At 52.2% G+C, this 15673-nt stretch overlaps 6 protein-coding genes across 6 annotated transcripts; 3 read left to right on the top strand and 3 right to left on the bottom strand.

The window, feature by feature from the left end:
- The first annotated feature begins 35 nt into the window (after nt 1-35).
- BJX68DRAFT_245870 (FAD-linked oxidoreductase-like protein) lies at nt 36-2340 on the top strand. Its single transcript, XM_071041557.1, has 2 exons — nt 36-1011; nt 1063-2340. The coding sequence occupies exons 1-2, from the start codon at nt 419-421 to the stop codon at nt 1868-1870; spliced, it is 1401 nt and encodes a 466-aa protein (XP_070894464.1). The 5' UTR covers nt 36-418; the 3' UTR covers nt 1871-2340.
- On the top strand, nt 2240-4193 carry BJX68DRAFT_175266 (putative hexokinase Kxk). The gene is made up of 5 exons (XM_071037113.1): nt 2240-2502; nt 2570-2692; nt 2749-2774; nt 2825-3232; nt 3287-4193. The coding sequence occupies exons 1-5, from the start codon at nt 2463-2465 to the stop codon at nt 4160-4162; spliced, it is 1473 nt and encodes a 490-aa protein (XP_070894463.1). The 5' UTR covers nt 2240-2462; the 3' UTR covers nt 4163-4193.
- A 312-nt stretch (nt 4194-4505) lies between these two features.
- BJX68DRAFT_175283 (WD40 repeat domain-containing protein) lies at nt 4506-6536 on the bottom strand. The gene is made up of 3 exons (XM_071037114.1): nt 6195-6536; nt 5639-6139; nt 4506-5583 (listed from the first exon to the last, which is right to left on the bottom strand). Exons 1-3 carry the CDS (start codon nt 6426-6428, stop codon nt 4600-4602), a joined length of 1719 nt encoding a protein of 572 aa, XP_070894462.1. The 5' UTR covers nt 6429-6536; the 3' UTR covers nt 4506-4599.
- Nucleotides 6537-6703: 167 nt separating this feature from the next.
- Nucleotides 6704-8385, bottom strand: BJX68DRAFT_245866 (STIMATE family protein). Its single transcript, XM_071041556.1, has 2 exons — nt 7596-8385; nt 6704-7546 (listed from the first exon to the last, which is right to left on the bottom strand). The coding sequence occupies exons 1-2, from the start codon at nt 8049-8051 to the stop codon at nt 6872-6874; spliced, it is 1131 nt and encodes a 376-aa protein (XP_070894461.1). The 5' UTR covers nt 8052-8385; the 3' UTR covers nt 6704-6871.
- A 569-nt stretch (nt 8386-8954) lies between these two features.
- BJX68DRAFT_245864 (putative pre-mRNA branch site protein p14) lies at nt 8955-10189 on the bottom strand. Its single transcript, XM_071041555.1, has 5 exons — nt 9996-10189; nt 9837-9860; nt 9696-9752; nt 9514-9641; nt 8955-9439 (listed from the first exon to the last, which is right to left on the bottom strand). The coding sequence occupies exons 1-5, from the start codon at nt 10025-10027 to the stop codon at nt 9339-9341; spliced, it is 342 nt and encodes a 113-aa protein (XP_070894460.1). The 5' UTR covers nt 10028-10189; the 3' UTR covers nt 8955-9338.
- Nucleotides 10190-10515: 326 nt separating this feature from the next.
- On the top strand, nt 10516-15397 carry jhd1 ([Histone H3]-lysine-36 demethylase). Its single transcript, XM_071037109.1, has 2 exons — nt 10516-14332; nt 14392-15397. The coding sequence occupies exons 1-2, from the start codon at nt 11009-11011 to the stop codon at nt 15289-15291; spliced, it is 4224 nt and encodes a 1407-aa protein (XP_070894459.1). The 5' UTR covers nt 10516-11008; the 3' UTR covers nt 15292-15397.
- Nucleotides 15398-15673: the final 276 nt, after the last annotated feature.

Here is a 15673-nt window from a genome sequence, read left to right as displayed (position 1 = left end):
AAGCATTGTGTTAGGTAACAGGACGATTTTGATACTCGGAATTGAATCTGGCCGGGTCATGATCTGCGCTGCTGGCACCGGGCAAGGTTACAGCGCGGTGTTGGCTTCACGGGCAGAGACCCATCCCTATCAGCGTGTACCAATGATTCTGCTGTCAGATGACCTGCAACTTCATGTGAGCATCCGGCAGGGCTTCCGGAAGATATCTGATAGCACATTCGGCGATGCTGCCGTTGGAGCAGTGCTTATCGAGTTATTCGTCTACTGTGGCAAAGCCTTCCGTGTGGTAGTGTATCGGGCAGAGCCCCGAGATTCGAGATAACCTCGACATGCGGGGAGTGGGTATAGGCGGGGTAAGGTGATATATACCGTGACTGCATTTGCTCTACCAACCGTCCTCAGAATGAGGTAGAGCACAATGTCTTCTTTATTGACTGGTATGAGCGAGCTGCTCGTCTCTGGACGACGTATACTCACTTCCGAGTCGAGCCACCGGCGCTTTGCCTCAACGTCAGCATCAACACTCAAAGCCAGTACGTCAAAGGCTCTCCCTATTGCCACACATGCCCCTTTATCTGCCCTCCCCACTCGTGTTCTCCTCAGATCTCTTCTGGTCTCTACCATTTCCTCAAAGCCTCTCCTGCTGCGGTCCTCACTTTGGGCTCTCTCCATCCTGTCGAAACCGAACCGAGGTTTCTTACTCAGCGTGGACCGAAACCCAGTCCTCCATGGTATCCTGAAGAAGACGTTCTATGAGCAGTTTTGCGCGGGCGAGAATGGGGCGGAGACAAAGGCCACAATCCAGGAGCTCAAAGAAATGGGGTTCTGTGGTGTGATTATGACATATGCAAAGGAAACTGTCTTTGACCACAGCACCAAGACTGCGCATGGGCTTGGAATTGCTGCTTCGGAAAGCCAAGAGGGGTACTACTGCACCAATATCGAGGCCTGGAGAAAAGGAACAATGGAGACGGTCGAACAGTTGGAGAGCGGTGATTACCTGGCTGTCAAGTGCGTTCTTGAGTATTGTCCTGTACGTTCGTCCGCTAACTTTGTTTCCAGGCTAACCGGGGCGGGTCCTTTGGTCACTGAAGCCTTTTCCAGTAACAAAATACCCCCTACACAGTTCCTCGAAGCATTGGAAGAAGTATCAAGCAGATGCAGAGAGCGTGGTGTGCGAATTCTCGTTGATGCCGAGTCCCAGCACTTCCAGTGGGGTATTCTCTGCGTGACACTGGATCTCATGCGCAAGTACAACCGCGATGGTTATGCCCTTGTCTACAACACATACCAAGCATACCTCAAGAGCACGCCCGAAACACTGGCAAAGCACCTCACCGCAGCCCATCAAGAGGGCTTTACACTCGGCCTCAAGCTTGTGCGCGGGGCATACATGGCCTCGGATGAGCGTTCTTTGATCCACGACACGAAGGAGGACACCGACAATGCCTATAACTCCTTTGCTCAGGGCGCACTGAAACAGACAATTGGTGACTTTGGCACCAAGACCACCTTTCCATCTGTCAATCTCTTCCTAGCCAGTCACAACAAGGAGAGCGTGATGAATGCCCACCACCTGCACCAACAGCGCACAGCCGCCGGGCTGCCCACGGTACCGGTGGGGTTCGCCCAGCTTCACGGGATGTCGGACGAAGTCAGTTTCTCGCTGCTAGCGCTCAAGGACAGCAGTGGGTTACCCGAGGTCTACAAGTGCTCGACCTGGGGTACCATGGGGGAATGCCTGGCGTATCTCTTGCGACGGGCCATTGAGAATCGAGATGCGGTTTTGCGGACAACGGATGAATACAATGCGCTGAAGGCGGAAGTCAGACGGAGACTCGGAGCAGTGTTTTCAGTCTCACGCAGATAACTTGACGGAATGAATAATTGATGACTTATGCACGATGCCAAGACCCGAGATCGCCGCGATCTTTCTGGTGGCAGCTCCTCTCTCTTGACGAACTTCCCCAAGCTTATTAAGGATTAGGGTCTCAATTACTCAGGGCGCTAGCACGAGGAGAGTATACATAGGGGACTCAACCTAGTAACAAGAAAGTAAGAAGTCGCTAAAGCTCAAGTCGTCCACTTCGGAGGATTGAGTGCGTGTGACCGGAAGAGTGTCCGCAGAGTCGACAGGCCAGAGAAGAATTGAGGAGCAGAAAAAGCAATATGCCAGACTAGTATCTTGGGGGAGGAATCCAAAAATCGAATACTGTAGATAGATGACCAAATGATAGTCCGGTGAGGTTGATATTGTGGGGTTGGCCTATTCCATCCAGACCCTCTGCTAAGAATAATGGCCTTCCCCCACTTGATCCTGTTCACCGTCATCTTCTTTGCAGTCCTATCGTCCTTTTCCTTCCTCCTCTCCCTCCCATTTTTTTTTACTCTTCCCTTTCTTCCTCATCCAATTATCCAATTCTTCCCTTCTTCATCTCTTATATCTATTATAATCAGCCAAAATGGTTGGACTTGGTCCCAAACGCCGGCCCTCTCGCAGGGGTACGTCACCGCCCCTCCTCTCCCTCCCAGCGCTGTCTCCGACTCAATTCCTAATCATGCCTTGCAGGGTCCATGACGGACTTGCCCCAGGACCTTCTGGAGCAGATCAAGCAGTTTGAAGAAGCTTTCACCGTCGACACCGCCAAACTCAAGCAGATTGTCGACCACTTTGTCAAGGAGCTCACCAAGGGTATGTAACGTAAAATCAATAAACTGGACATTTCTAACAAGATTTGCACCTTCCAGGCCTCACCGTCGAAGGTGGCAACATTGTAAGCTCCCACTTCCGCTACTGTTCCGCATACAATGTCTAACAGATAAGCCCATGAACGTCACCTGGGTACTGGGCTTCCCCGATGGCAACGAACAAGGAACCTTCCTCGCCCTCGACATGGGCGGTACCAACCTGCGTGTTTGTGAGATTACCTTGACCGAGGAGAAGGGAGGCTTCGACATCATCCAGTCCAAGTACCGAATGCCTGAGGAGCTCAAAACCGGCACCGCGGAAGAGTTGTGGGAATACATTGTCGACTGTGTGGAGCAGTTCATTCAGTACCACCACGAGAACGAGAACTTATCCAACCTGCCTCTGGGTTTCACCTTTTCATATCCCGCTACTCAGGACTACATCGATCACGGTGTCCTCCAGCGGTGGACCAAGGGCTTCGACATTGACGGAGTAGAGGGCAAGGATGTTGTTCCGCCTCTTCAGGAGGTTTTCAAGGAGAGAGTACGGCCGCCGCTCATCTCACTTTCTAGTAACTCATATACTAACCCGCCATAGGGCCTTCCCATCAAGATTGCCGCCTTGATCAATGACACTACCGGAACCATGATTGCCTCTTCGTACACCGACCCCGAAACGAAGATTGGCTGCATCTTCGGCACCGGTGTCAACGCCGCCTACATGGAGGACGCCGGCTCCGTGCCCAAGCTCGCCCACCACAATCTTCCTCCGGACATGCCCGTCGCCATCAACTGCGAGTACGGCGCCTTTGATAATGAACATATTGTCCTCCCCCTCACCAAGTACGACCACATCATCGACCGCGACTCACCCCGCCCCGGCCAGCAAGCGTTTGAAAAGATGACAGCAGGTCTCTACCTCGGCGAAATCTTCCGCCTCGCCCTCGTCGACCTCCTTGACAACCGACCCGGCCTCATCTTCCAAGACCAGGACACCACCAAGCTCCGCACCCCCTACCTCCTCGACTCCTCCTTCCCCGCCGCTATCGAGGAAGACCCATACGAGAACCTGCTCGAGACCGCCGAGCTCGTGCAGAAACAGCTCGGCATCTCCGCCACCCGCGCCGAGCTTGAAATGATGCGCCGCCTGGCCGAGCTCATCGGCACCCGCGCCGCCCGCCTCTCCGCCTGCGGTGTCGCCGCAATCTGTAAAAAGAAGAACATCACCTCTTGCCACGTCGGCGCCGACGGCTCCGTCTTTACAAAGTATCCGCACTTCAAGGCCCGCGGCGCCCAGGCGCTCCGCGAGATCCTCGACTGGGCACCCCAGGAGAAGGACAAGGTTACCATCCACGCTGCCGAGGACGGATCCGGTGTCGGTGCCGCTCTCATTGCTGCCCTGACGCTGAAGCGTGTCCGCGCCGGTAATCTTGCCGGTATTAGTGATCCCCAGGCGATGCAGAACCTGTGCTAGATCACATTTACCCGCACCCAAAACCAATTATATCAAATGGCGCTGTTAGGGTTATGGTTGATTATTGCTTGATTTGTCGGTAATTGCGTATATGAGTATAAGAAGACGATGATGGACGGCTTACTTGGTTATGACTGGAGTCGAGTGGATACACATACTCGTGCTTTGAATAGTAAGATGGATATACAAGAACAGTAGAATTGCGGGTGCTCCATGATTCAGCTCTCGCCGCGCTGCTGGACAACGTCATGGAAGTTTTAGACAAGAAAACGGAAAGACACTTTTATTTTTCAAGAATCTCGTTCCGTTTACTAGTTACGCCATATACACTCATAAAGCCCATGCTTTTATTGCAATTATGTATATGTACTCCAAACTATGCATGCAATGAAGTAAATATACCGGCACATCCGAATCTCCAGGTGAGAAAAGCACATCTACCCCTGGATCTGCCAAAACCTAATCCTTCCTCTTTCATTTCCAACGGCTAGATACTCAGAGTTTGGCGATATCGCCACACTCGTCACGCGCCCCAACGGGGTACTTTGTGTCGGCCAGTTGCGATATACGATGCAGGACGGCAAATGCACGAGCCTCAGAGCGTCCTTTTTCGTTTCACTCGCCATGGCCAGGAACTGCCCGTCGGGCGCAATCTCGATTTGCGTGATCGGGGTCACGAGCTGGTCGAGGGCGCGCAGGGGTTCCGGATTGCGGGGGAGGGATGTGGATGTCCAGGTGGATCGGTCGTAGATGTTTACAATACCGCTTTTACTGCCGATGGCGAGGTAGCGGTCTGGTCCGAGAGAGTGTTCGCTACTCTGAGACTGAGAGAGGGAGCCGCCGAGGCGGAGGACGGTTGTGCCAACGCCGCCAGCGTCCTTCCAACGAGCGACAATGCGGTTCAGATGCCCATCCCATTCGGAGATTTCACCGTTCAGGTTGGCGGCCGTCAAGCCTTCACCGTTGCCCCACCACGCGAAGTCCGCGATGCCGCCGCGGCCGTCCACGCGGACCTGTGCGAGCCATTGTGCTGTGCCAGTGTTGTGGATGTTGATGACACCTCCGCCCTTGCGGGTGGAACCAATCAGGCCGATGTATCGACCGCAGGGGGAGAGCTTGAAGCGTTCCATGGATTTCTGCTCCTCGCGACGGTCCGCAGAGCCGTTGATCTTGTCGACTTTGCCGCTATTGAGATCCCAGATGTGGAAGAAGCGGCGGCGACCGGAGGCGTAAATCTGATTGCCGTTGGGAGAGGAGAAGGCGGAGGTGGTGATTGGGGTGCGGCGGATGTGGAGAGAGGTGAGAAGGGGGTTCGGAGCTGGTGCATCGGGGGCGATGTGATGGATGAAGAGGGTTGAGGCTGGCCCTGAGGAGAGGATCAACGGGTAGTGCGGGTGAAAGGTGAGTGATGTGACGGCAGACTGTAGCAATTCGAGTCAGTTTCGACTGTAATAAATGAAGGTAATGTGCACTTACCGGCTGGTCCTTGCCGATATCCTTCAATCGTTGGATACCAATAACTTCCTTTCGCAGCTTCGGCCGACCACCCGTTGGGCCCTGCGTCTCAATCTTTGTAAAGTCCATACCCTGCAAAAGCTTCGCTAGAGGCTGCGTAGTCTGCGTCTCCTCGTCATCTGTATCCATCTCATCTACGCGGTCAGAGTCATCCTCATCTTCATCCGGCTGCTTGTTCAGCTTCGGGTTGGCCCAGTCCGGCGTGGGGTGCAGCTGCAGATACTGCCTCCGCAATCGCCGAATGTACTCCTTTCCACTGATAATATCCTCTGACTCGGCAACACGCAATTTCCTCAATTTGTTGTTCCCGGCTAGAGATATCGTGATGCGCTCATCGTCGCTGTCATGCCACACTGCGGGCAATTCGTTCATTTCATCGTCGTCTTCAGCGCCAGCCGGGACTACATGAGACTCATCTAGTTCCGTGGACACCGGTCCAGCTCCAGAGTCGAGAAAGAAGAGCTATTGAGTCAGACTTTGCAGACTGCGTTTCACAAAATGGTGTCTCAACACTCACATCTGCATCGTCGATGTTTTCCAAATCTTCCTCCTCCTCAATATCCCCCGCTTCGTCTGCGCTTTCATCGGAAACATTTGCGAGTGCTAGCGCGTCGCCATCTTGGCCCGTCTTCAATGCGCTTTGAAAGTCGTCGCCCCCGAAGAGCAGACTCTCTAGCTTTCTCTCCGCGTCGTCCTTTTCAAGGATGACTTTTTCCTCGCGGTTCTTCTGTTTGGTGTTCGTTTTCGACATTATCAAACACTTCCAATTCCTTGTACTTATCAAAATCAGGGCTGAATCGACTCGGTCGGAATGCGTAAGACCTCTAAAACGACGTGAAAGCACTCAACTCAAGTCGAGGTCTAGAGTTCCTTTGTGAGCCGACAAAATATTTTTTCTTCTCCCGCGGCAGAACTAGGCGGTGTCTACGGCGGTACATCAGCACTGCATTAGGGCCGTACTCCAGTCGACCTGGTGGGTTTCATAGGGTCGACTGGAGTAGTGACAAGACCGCTCCAAATCTTATGGTTGTTCTATCAGTGTCACTCGGCTCATTATAATCCATTTTGGCTCATCGGAACGTTGAAGGGATATATTGTAATACAGCGCAGTGTAAGTTAGCTAAACCGACATCGCCATCAGAATTTCAAAACACCATGTCTGCAAACGCCAACAAAACACCATAGTAGAGATCATCAAGGTCTTTTCGGTTGCGCATTTACTATCGTAGAGGGATTCGTCTCGTCGTATTCATTGGGGCCACCGAAGTTCGATGTCGAGCCCGATCCAGAGGAGGCAAATTCCTGCACAATCACAGGATTCGAGTCAGGCGAGCCAAACCGATTTGAAACCTCCTTGGACTGAGAGGGGATACGTAAGGCTTCATGGCCATTTTTGCTTGCAGTATCATCATCCGATTCGTCATTGTCCATGCCGGCCAATAATGCGTGGCGGTCGTCATGGTCATTATCGTCTCCGGAACTCTCGTCTTCCAGAAGGTCGTGCGATGCAGCTATTGGTTTTTTGATGAAGATATCGATGATGTAGTATTGTATCGCGTTCATGATGACGGGGAATAGGAGCATAACGAATATGATTTGGACAGCAGTATTGCCCTCTGTCCATCGTAAAGCCCAGTCGCCAACTTTGACGATAAGCGGTACCGTCTGGATTAAGAAGAAGACGCAAATCTTCATTCCTAAAAGTCCCATGAAATATATCACAGACTGCTTGAACCACCAGCCCCACCGGGGCGGGTCACCATAGTTTCCGGATTCTATGGACTCGAGAGGATTCGCAAGAGGAGTGTAACTGGCCAAGCGATTGAGCAAATGGAGGATGAAGATCAAAATTGGAATACCAAGGGTGGTCTAATGATCCTGGTTAGCATCGAATAAAAGCGAGTGTAAGAGGACGCACATCGATTCCCAAATTTAACAAGTAGAATGAGCATGGATTTGGTTTGTACTGGCTTGTAATCTCAAACTGCCCCGCCGAGAACATAGACATGACCAGGTTGAGTAAATGCAGCATGGATGATCCAAAGACTTGCTTCGATGCATCAAATGCCCACACCTTGACCGGTCTTTGCGGCCGCTCCCTCCATCGCTTGTAGACAAGCGATAATAGAGCTAACATCCCAAGAGACGCTTGGACGAGGATCGAAAAAGGCCCGAGCAGCCGGCATTCTCCTGTGTCTTCATCATCCCCCGAAGAATCTGAGTCAGTTGGAGTATAGAGAGCTGCGGCCAGCGAAGAGGCCGTTGGTGATGGAATTATAGCGGCGCTGGTTACAGGGACCGAGGCATTCACTCCAACGTTCAGGGTAGCGAACAGCGCAGCGGCTGCAAGTAGAGACCGGATAGGCGAAGCCATGACCGGTTCGAATTCGTCTCTTTACGTTCAAGAGAGGAGCAGAAATGTGCAAAGTCAGGAGCGGATGGTGAGATATGGTGAGGTGTCGTCAGAGCGGTCGAGAGCTCACGCAGTCATTCAGGACGGCTCTCAGTGACTGCGCGGATGTCACGCATGTGGGTGAAGAAATAAAACAAGGTCAAAGTTTGCAGAGCCGAGTACCTGAAGATGGAAAAAGGACCCTCTTGCCAGCAAGAAGCCTGAGCCTGATCCAGCCAGGTGAGATCCTTGATGGAGATGGGTCACGCAGGGCAGGGCAGGGCGTCACCACTAACTACGTCCAAGGTTGCTTTCACTGCCTCCCCGCAGAGTGGCTTGTGGCCACTGCGCCTCGACCTACATAGCTAGCGCGCCAAGCTTTGTTGACGCCTGAGGTATCCAGCTCCGCTTCTCCAGGTGTCTGGTGATCGAGGTCTATTGAGAGAGCGGAATGATGGTGTAAATGAAACGAACGATCTTGGCCCTTGACTCTAGACGCGTGTATGACAGAAGTCGGTTACGCGCTTTTTAAATGATCTGGGTAGACATGTGAGGAGTTCTCATTCTGTACAATCCATGTCGCTCAAAATGCACACGAGGGCCAATTGGAAAGATTGACTGAGAAGTCTGAACTAGGACACCACACGGAGTAGATGCTATAAACAATCCATTTGTTCAGCTCAATGTCTTGATACAAAGCCAAACTAATAGTATGCCGAAGTGGTGGGCCACGGAGGCTGGGCTGTCAACTGCAATGCCACCCACACAGGTGGATACAGTTGACATCAAAGGTTCGGCTGCTTGTTAGCTGGGGACTAGCTAAGCGCCGCATATAAAAGAGCCAAGATTGTGGTAGATCTCTGGTAATCCAGGGTCCACGCTTAAGTCCCTTTCACCTTACCTACCTGTCATTATAGGAGGGAATGTCCCTTACAACTCCGCACAGAACGATCTTCACGTCCCAGAGGTTGGCCATACCAAGCATTGGCAGGCAGTCGATATAATGATATTGATATCGGAAACTGAACAGTGTAACAGAACTGATCCCAGCCTGAGAAAACCCACACCTTCCTGGATTAATAGCCAGGAAAAAGGTGTCATACTACCTGCCAGCCCTCAAAACCCATGAACAAGAGCCATGAAACCCATATGAGTGAGAAGCAACAATAAACGCCAAAAACCCCGCAGCCGACCAAACATAGCGCATCCCCATGTCTCGCCCGCGCGCAAAGAACATGTTGAGTAAGCGATGAAAAGGAAATCGTCACATCATTCTATACCGTGCTGCTGTTTGAGACGTTCCAAATTCTCTTGCCTTTCCGCCAGGTCCTCCTTCGATCTAAGCATTTTCTCTGGCTGGTGGTAAAGGACTATGGAGAGCGAGCAAGTTAATGAGTGATACCAAAACACCAACTCAAGTCTCGGACCAAACACGAATACGTACCCACGAGATATCTGTTCTGAAAATTGAATCCATTGAGCTTATCGCATGCCTGTTTGGCGTCGTGCACGTCTTCGTAGACCACAAATGCGGTGCCCTTTGAGTTGTTCGCAATTCCCTGTCGTATTTGGCTGCGATACTGTCAGCGCCCTGGGGTAGAGAATGTCGCCGTGCGGTGAACATACCGGATAGGACCAAACTTTCCGAAAAGATCAAAGAGCTGCTCTGCAGTTACGTTGTAGCTATACCTTCATTAGCACTTCAATAATCGCGGTTTGGATTAATACTGCGGGAGGCGAATGAATCAGCTGGGATGGTTGGCATACTTGAGGTTCTTGACAAAGAGAATCCTAGAAAAAGTTAGTACCTGCAAGCTCAGCGCCTCACCTTGACAGTATAGCGACTATAGACCGCCCATGATGAGGTCTAGTCACCTTATAGGAAGGACTCTGGTGATCTCCGGAGGGGTATGGTTCGAGACTTACCGATTGGCTTCGGGGGCGAGCTTCCGGCTCATCCTCAGGCAAAAGGGTATCAGAAAAAGTGAGATAGTAGACTGAAAGAGATGAATCCGAAACCCAAATGGGGTTTGAGATTAATGAGATGAGGAAGAAGAGAGAAAGAAGGGAGAAGTAGAGGAAGAAAAGAGGAGAACTTGAAGCGTCAAGGCGAGTCAAGTTGGTCGCGAGGTTCGGAGGAGAGCCTTTGTTTCCCATTTGGGACTAGCCTCTGGGAGTATCAGCAACAGCAACAGCAACAGCAGCAGTCGGAAATGGTAGCAACAGTGCTTGGGAGCTTTAGATCTGATATTGACTTCTTTGAAGCAATGGACATAATATTGTTAAGCTAGCTAAGCAATTATCATCTTCCCAAAGTCATCCCCGTTGAGGTCGCAACGTTTGACTCTGCTAGACTGGACTGCCGCAAACGATTGGGGGCCTGAGGCAGCCAACCGGACCTCTCTTCCCTTCGCGCTCTGTTCAGTGTTGAGCGCCGGTGCTGCCCCCTCCCAATCTCGCATCCTTTTCTCGTCCATCGCTTGCAATCCGGTGTTGCTGCCATCTGCAGAATCCTCGAGTCGTCAAGCAGCACTATTGCCTCTTCTCCCTCTTGTCTGTGTCCGTCGCTTTGTCCTCGGTGCTGCGTCTTTCCGCCGCTCTCGACGAGCCGGCAGAGGGAGAGACTCTGGAACTTCTTGCCCCCCTCAACTTCAGCGCTCCGCCGTGCGACTCTCCTCCGTCAACCTCTCCCTTCCCCATTCCAGCGCTCTCCCTCCCCTCGCGAATCCGAACTCATCTCATTGTATACCGTGCGCCGGCCATCCTGCCAGGAATGACTTTCCATTCACCTGCGGTGGCCCTTCTCTAGCCCGTGTGGTTGACTACCCCTCCGCTTTGCATCTGCTTTCCGCAAGCACTTCTCGGCTCCTCCGCGGCCACTTTCTATTCCGACCTTTCATCCTCTTCTTCGCTGCCTGATTTCGTCCACGGTCCTCACGATGATTAGTGCTACATCCTTCGTGACTCACCTCGGCAGCCGGCCGCCGCGATATCGAACCCCTTCCCCTCCGCGACGCGCCGTCGAACCAATCTCGCCGTGCTCGACCACCGACATCCATACCTCCCGATTTGAGCGCGAACTTTCGGGACCTGCATCCGCTGATACTGCCCACTTCACGCCGAGCAATACGAGGGTTTCCCCTGCGGATGCCGGGCCATCCCATCGGGCAGGTCATGGTCGATCAAGTTCAACCATCGATACACTCGCGACGATCGCGCTTGCAACCAGTCCTACTTTTGCACCGCTTTCCTACCGTCCTCCTTCGCAGAACTCTCACTCTACCATGTCACTATTCCCTTCTGAACCTACAGAGTCGATTGAGCGCCCGTCAAAACGAGCGCGGTCGGAAAAGGATGAATCTCCGTACTTGCAACATCGATCAAACAATGTCCCCGATCCGATGATCTCTTCAATATCAGATAGCATGAAGACCGATGCAGAACTTTTGTTGAACTTTGCGCGCCCAGCAAATCTCCACCCACCCGCTCAACCCTCCAAGCGAATTAGTGCGGATGAATCTTATCACAATTATGGCTTCCACACACCGAGCCAAACCAAGTCGAATTCATTGTGGGCCTCCAACAACGAAGACTTGGTTAGCACTTTTCCGACACTACCAAGTCTCCCGTCGTCGCGTTTAAGATCACAATCAGACGGCTCCGCTGCCATGTCCCGCCCCGTGATTCCAGGTATCAGGCCAAACACTAGTTCATCCACACTTCCACCCCTAACTTGGCAGGATGAGGCGGACACTGGGATCAAAGACTGGGGTTTTGGGTCCACAGCAATTGTTGAGGATACCCAAGTCAACATTCAGGATTCGAATTCAGCGTCAGCCGTCCGTTTTCACAGCCAGCCACTAAAAACGGAGGATGGCGCAGAGCACGGAGAAATCAGCCAGGCAAACTGTGCGGCGTGTAATCTCGTTCGAATACCAGTCGATACCAGTGACCAAGATGATGTCACATGGATCAGCTGTGATGGTTGCAAGCGGTGGTATCATATCGTCTGCGCCGGTTTTAAGAATGACCGGGAAACCAGGACGGTTGACAAATTCATTTGCAAAACCTGCCGACCTACGCACGGTCAAACTACCTTTGTCCGCAAGTCGTCTCGCGCTCGTACCTCGATTGATTACGCAGGTCTCAATCAGGGCTTAGTGAAGGCCGCTACAGACTCATTGGAGCATCATTACATCGAGCCTATCAAACAGAACAAGATTCGCTTCCTCCCGGAGACCTTCCCCCGCATGCGCCCTGAATTAGTCACTGCTGAGTATTTTGAGCGAGGCAATGGTATGACAGAACCGATTGTCATTCCCGCCGAATACAACATTCGCGAATCAGTCCCGTTCATTGGCCCTGAATTTGATGCTCTCGTCCAAGAAGCTTCGACACAGGAGATGTTTGACGAACTCCTCGACAATCTTCCGGATACTGAATTTGAGACGGTAGTCGACTGTGGCCAAGACCAATTGGATATGATCATCCCACAGGGCTTGACTGTCAGGGCAGTCTCTGAGCTCTACGGTCCCGAAGAAAGGGTAGAGGTCATTGACGTCAAGTCTCAGCACGGTGAAGATAAGCGGTGGACAATGCAGAAATGGGCAGACTACTACGAAAGTGCGGGTACCAAGGTCGTCCGGAATGTCATCAGCCTTGAAGTCTCACAAAGTAAACTCGGTAGGCTTATTCGCAGGCCAAAGATTGTGCGCGATCTTGATCTTCAAGATGCGGTTTGGCCTGAGGAGCTAAAGGCTGTCGGGGACTATCCAAAGGTACAATTCTACTGCTTGATGTCAGTAGCCGACTGCTACACGGACTTCCACATTGATTTTGGTGGCTCTTCGGTTTATTATCACATCCTCAAAGGTAAAAAGACTTTCTTCTTCATCCCGCCAAAGGACAAGCACTTGAAGAAGTATGAGGAATGGTGCAACTCGCCCGCTCAGGACTACACCTTCTTGGGAGACCAAACCAAGGAGTGCTACCGTGTTGATCTTTCTGAAGGCGATACCATGCTCATTCCGTCCGGTTGGATCCATGCTGTCTGGACTCCTGAAAATAGTCTGGTCATCGGTGGAAATTTTCTTACTCGACTCAACTACGGAATGCAGATAAAAATTGCCAATATCGAAAAGGAAACGAAGGTCCCTATCAAGTTCAGATATCCGTTCTTCCAGAAGATCCAATGGTTCACCGCGCTAAAGTATCTCGAGGAGGATCCAGTGCCCCAAAGCGTGCTGGACTCTTTCGCACAGGACGAAAACTATCGCTTCTATCGAAGGTACCCTATCTACTACGAGTTTGGAGAGCGGGCCAACACTGAGGCTTCTGGGTCACCATACCACAATTCGCGTTTTTACTCTCAAGCTGAATTAGAAGGCCTTCCTGATCTTGCCAAGTTCCTTCTTCGGACTGCGCTGATTGCTGGCTCTTACCTTGTGGAGGGGGTTACCGCTGAGACTCGCAATGCTGTCAAGAGGTCGATACCCAAGATGTCTGGAGAGCCCATTGATATAATCCGAATGTTCGGGGTATGGATTGCGTGGAAACGGGGCAACGAAAAGGCTGCACCGTGGACTCGCCCGGGTGTCGTGGAAAGTAATGCCAAACTCAGCCTTGTGGAGAAGAAGCCCGCCGGAAGGCCCAGTCGCCGCTCGGAACGTAACGCAGAGAACCAGCGAACATATGCAGAGAGGCAAGCTGTGCAGCGTCTCTCGGAGCGCCCTGTCGATGAACCTCATGGGGAGAAAGAAGTCATCCTTGGCAATGACGGCGTGGTGCCTCCGGCTAATGTCTCTCCCCCCGCGCCAGCTACTTCCATTCCAGCGCCATCCATTAACGAAGATGCCACTCCCAAACCTCGAACTACCTCACGCGGTTCTGGCTTAGGTCCTAAACGGGTCGCTTGTGATGCATGCCGCAAGCGAAGGATCCGATGCCATCATAAGGAAGAGAACGGTGGAGGACAAAACCAGCAAATCGCAGTTGGTGCTCCAAGCTTGGGAACTCACACCCCTACGGCACAAGATGCAGCATCCGCACTGAACTCATTAGCCGCAATTGCATCTGGTGCTGGTTTCCAAAATGGTCACGGCGTCGCCAAGGGTGCTGATCGAATGGAAGTTTCAGTCAAATATGGTGGAAGCATGGCTACTTCTCATGGGCCAGCGGTGAAAGGAGGTGATATCAGCCCCGAGGGTCCAAACTCGGCCAAGAAGGGTCGTAGCAAAGCCTGTGATGAGTGTCGAAAAAGCAAGGTTTGTTTTTCTTCCAAAATCCTTAGTCGGAACGCAAGACTCATTGCTAACTGGTGCAGCGTCGTTGCATCCACGATGAATACGGTCGCATTGATCCTGTAAAGGCTTCGGAACGATCAAAGCCCCGGTCAACAAGTTTAGCAAAAAGGCCACGCCCCAACGACCAAGGTCCAGGTCCCGGTGCTAGTAAACGGTTGAAGCAAGAAAGTACCTCACCGGTAACACGACCGGTACAGTTGAACGCCCACGATGCAGAGACCAGTCGTCTTCAAGCCGTTGTCGACGATGCTTTGCTCGAGAAATACCCACAATCAGCCAAAGTCAACCCACACCACCCGGATGCCATGCTTGTCGACAGAGAAATGCTCGCTGGACAAAACTCTTATGCCTCGCCACCAGCGTTCCAGGCGGATGGGATCGCTAACAAGGACCTGACCGCGACTGTGTCGAAACTTGCTGCTACACTGGTATCTCCTCCGACCTCACTGGCGGATGAGACGGACATTCATGACCAAGTGGACGGCGAAGGGGAACACGCTGCTGCCCTTTATACGCCATCCTCGGGTTCGCGTCATTCTTCCCGCCAGCCGCGCCAAGTTGAAAGGTATATGCCAGAGGTTCATTTTGTCAAGACGACCAAGCCAGCAGGTAACCCACAACAACCTGCTCGCCGCTCGTCCTTCAGTGCGGCAAGTACCGCCGAGCGGAAGAGCACACCCGGAGCATCATCTGGACCCAGAAAATCCGCGTCGCGGCCCTCCTCGTCCCATGGCAAGAATAGCATGTCTCCGTCTGTGGAGAAGAAGTTTGAGCGCCATGCTGCCTCTTCCACGTCACCCAGCCAGCACAACAGGGGAACGAAGCTGGCCGATGATGACGCCGACGCCGAAAGTATGCGCCTCATTCGTGAAATCCAAGAGCAAGAATTCGGCTTACGGCGTCGGGCGGGGCGAGTGTGAACTATTCTACTCATCGGTGCCCACCCCTCTAGACGCGCTCGCTTCCTTTCTCATCCGACACTCTTTTCTTACTCCATTCGACCTCGTTGTAGACATGCTAGATCGGGCGCGGGCGGTTCTGAAATCAGAACGAGGTCAACCTCGAATTCCGTTGATCGTCTTTTATTGCGTTGCTGGGAAACCTGAACCCGGGGTTACGGAGTTTTTCTATTATGAGCCGGAGTATGATGGATATGGGTTGGATTTTGGTTTCCTTTTCCTTTTTCGTTTTCTTTCTCTCTCTAATCTCGCTTTCTTTCTTTCCATACCTTCCTTCCTCTCTCGCAGGTCTCTTTTTTCTTCTAGTGGTATTGGCGTTGCCGGCTGGCTTTCTCTTGGGGCG

This window comes from Aspergillus pseudodeflectus (genome assembly GCF_044049435.1).
Source record: "Aspergillus pseudodeflectus strain CBS 756.74 chromosome Unknown BJX68scaffold_59, whole genome shotgun sequence".
In the NCBI taxonomy this organism is placed as follows: Eukaryota; Fungi; Ascomycota; class Eurotiomycetes; order Eurotiales; family Aspergillaceae; genus Aspergillus; species Aspergillus pseudodeflectus.
This window is presented reverse-complemented; position numbering and strand designations above follow the sequence as displayed.

What these genes read in the sequence shown, in the direction of transcription:
- BJX68DRAFT_245870 (XM_071041557.1), top strand. Translation starts at nt 419, where the DNA reads ATGTCTTCTTTATTGACTGGTATGAGCGAGCTGCTCGTCTCTGGACGA. An exon ending in GGTGATTACCTGGCTGTCAA is followed by an intron (nt 1,012 to 1,062) that starts GTGCGTTCTTGA and finishes CTTTGTTTCCAG; the next exon opens with GCTAACCGGGGCGGGTCCTT.
- BJX68DRAFT_175266 (XM_071037113.1), top strand. Translation starts at nt 2,463, where the DNA reads ATGGTTGGACTTGGTCCCAAACGCCGGCCCTCTCGCAGGG. An exon ending in ACGCCGGCCCTCTCGCAGGG is followed by an intron (nt 2,503 to 2,569) that starts GTACGTCACCGC and finishes CATGCCTTGCAG; the next exon opens with GGTCCATGACGGACTTGCCC. An exon ending in TGTCAAGGAGCTCACCAAGG is followed by an intron (nt 2,693 to 2,748) that starts GTATGTAACGTA and finishes TGCACCTTCCAG; the next exon opens with GCCTCACCGTCGAAGGTGGC.
- BJX68DRAFT_175283 (XM_071037114.1), bottom strand. Translation starts at nt 6,428, where the DNA reads ATGTCGAAAACGAACACCAAACAGAAGAACCGCGAGGAAAAAGTCATC. An exon ending in AAAACATCGACGATGCAGAT is followed by an intron (nt 6,140 to 6,194) that starts GTGAGTGTTGAG and finishes CTGACTCAATAG; the next exon opens with CTCTTCTTTCTCGACTCTGG. An exon ending in ATATCGGCAAGGACCAGCCG is followed by an intron (nt 5,584 to 5,638) that starts GTAAGTGCACAT and finishes GAATTGCTACAG; the next exon opens with TCTGCCGTCACATCACTCAC.
- BJX68DRAFT_245866 (XM_071041556.1), bottom strand. Translation starts at nt 8,051, where the DNA reads ATGGCTTCGCCTATCCGGTCTCTACTTGCAGCCGCTGCGCTGTTCGCT. An exon ending in TGTTAAATTTGGGAATCGAT is followed by an intron (nt 7,547 to 7,595) that starts GTGCGTCCTCTT and finishes CAGGATCATTAG; the next exon opens with ACCACCCTTGGTATTCCAAT.
- BJX68DRAFT_245864 (XM_071041555.1), bottom strand. Translation starts at nt 10,027, where the DNA reads ATGAGCCGGAAGCTCGCCCCCGAAGCCAATCG. An exon ending in CTCTTTGTCAAGAACCTCAA is followed by an intron (nt 9,753 to 9,836) that starts GTATGCCAACCA and finishes ATGAAGGTATAG; the next exon opens with CTACAACGTAACTGCAGAGC. An exon ending in TCAGAACAGATATCTCGTGG is followed by an intron (nt 9,440 to 9,513) that starts GTACGTATTCGT and finishes CGCTCTCCATAG; the next exon opens with TCCTTTACCACCAGCCAGAG.
- jhd1 (XM_071037109.1), top strand. Translation starts at nt 11,009, where the DNA reads ATGATTAGTGCTACATCCTTCGTGACTCACCTCGGCAGCCGGCCGCCG. An exon ending in ATGAGTGTCGAAAAAGCAAG is followed by an intron (nt 14,333 to 14,391) that starts GTTTGTTTTTCT and finishes TAACTGGTGCAG; the next exon opens with CGTCGTTGCATCCACGATGA.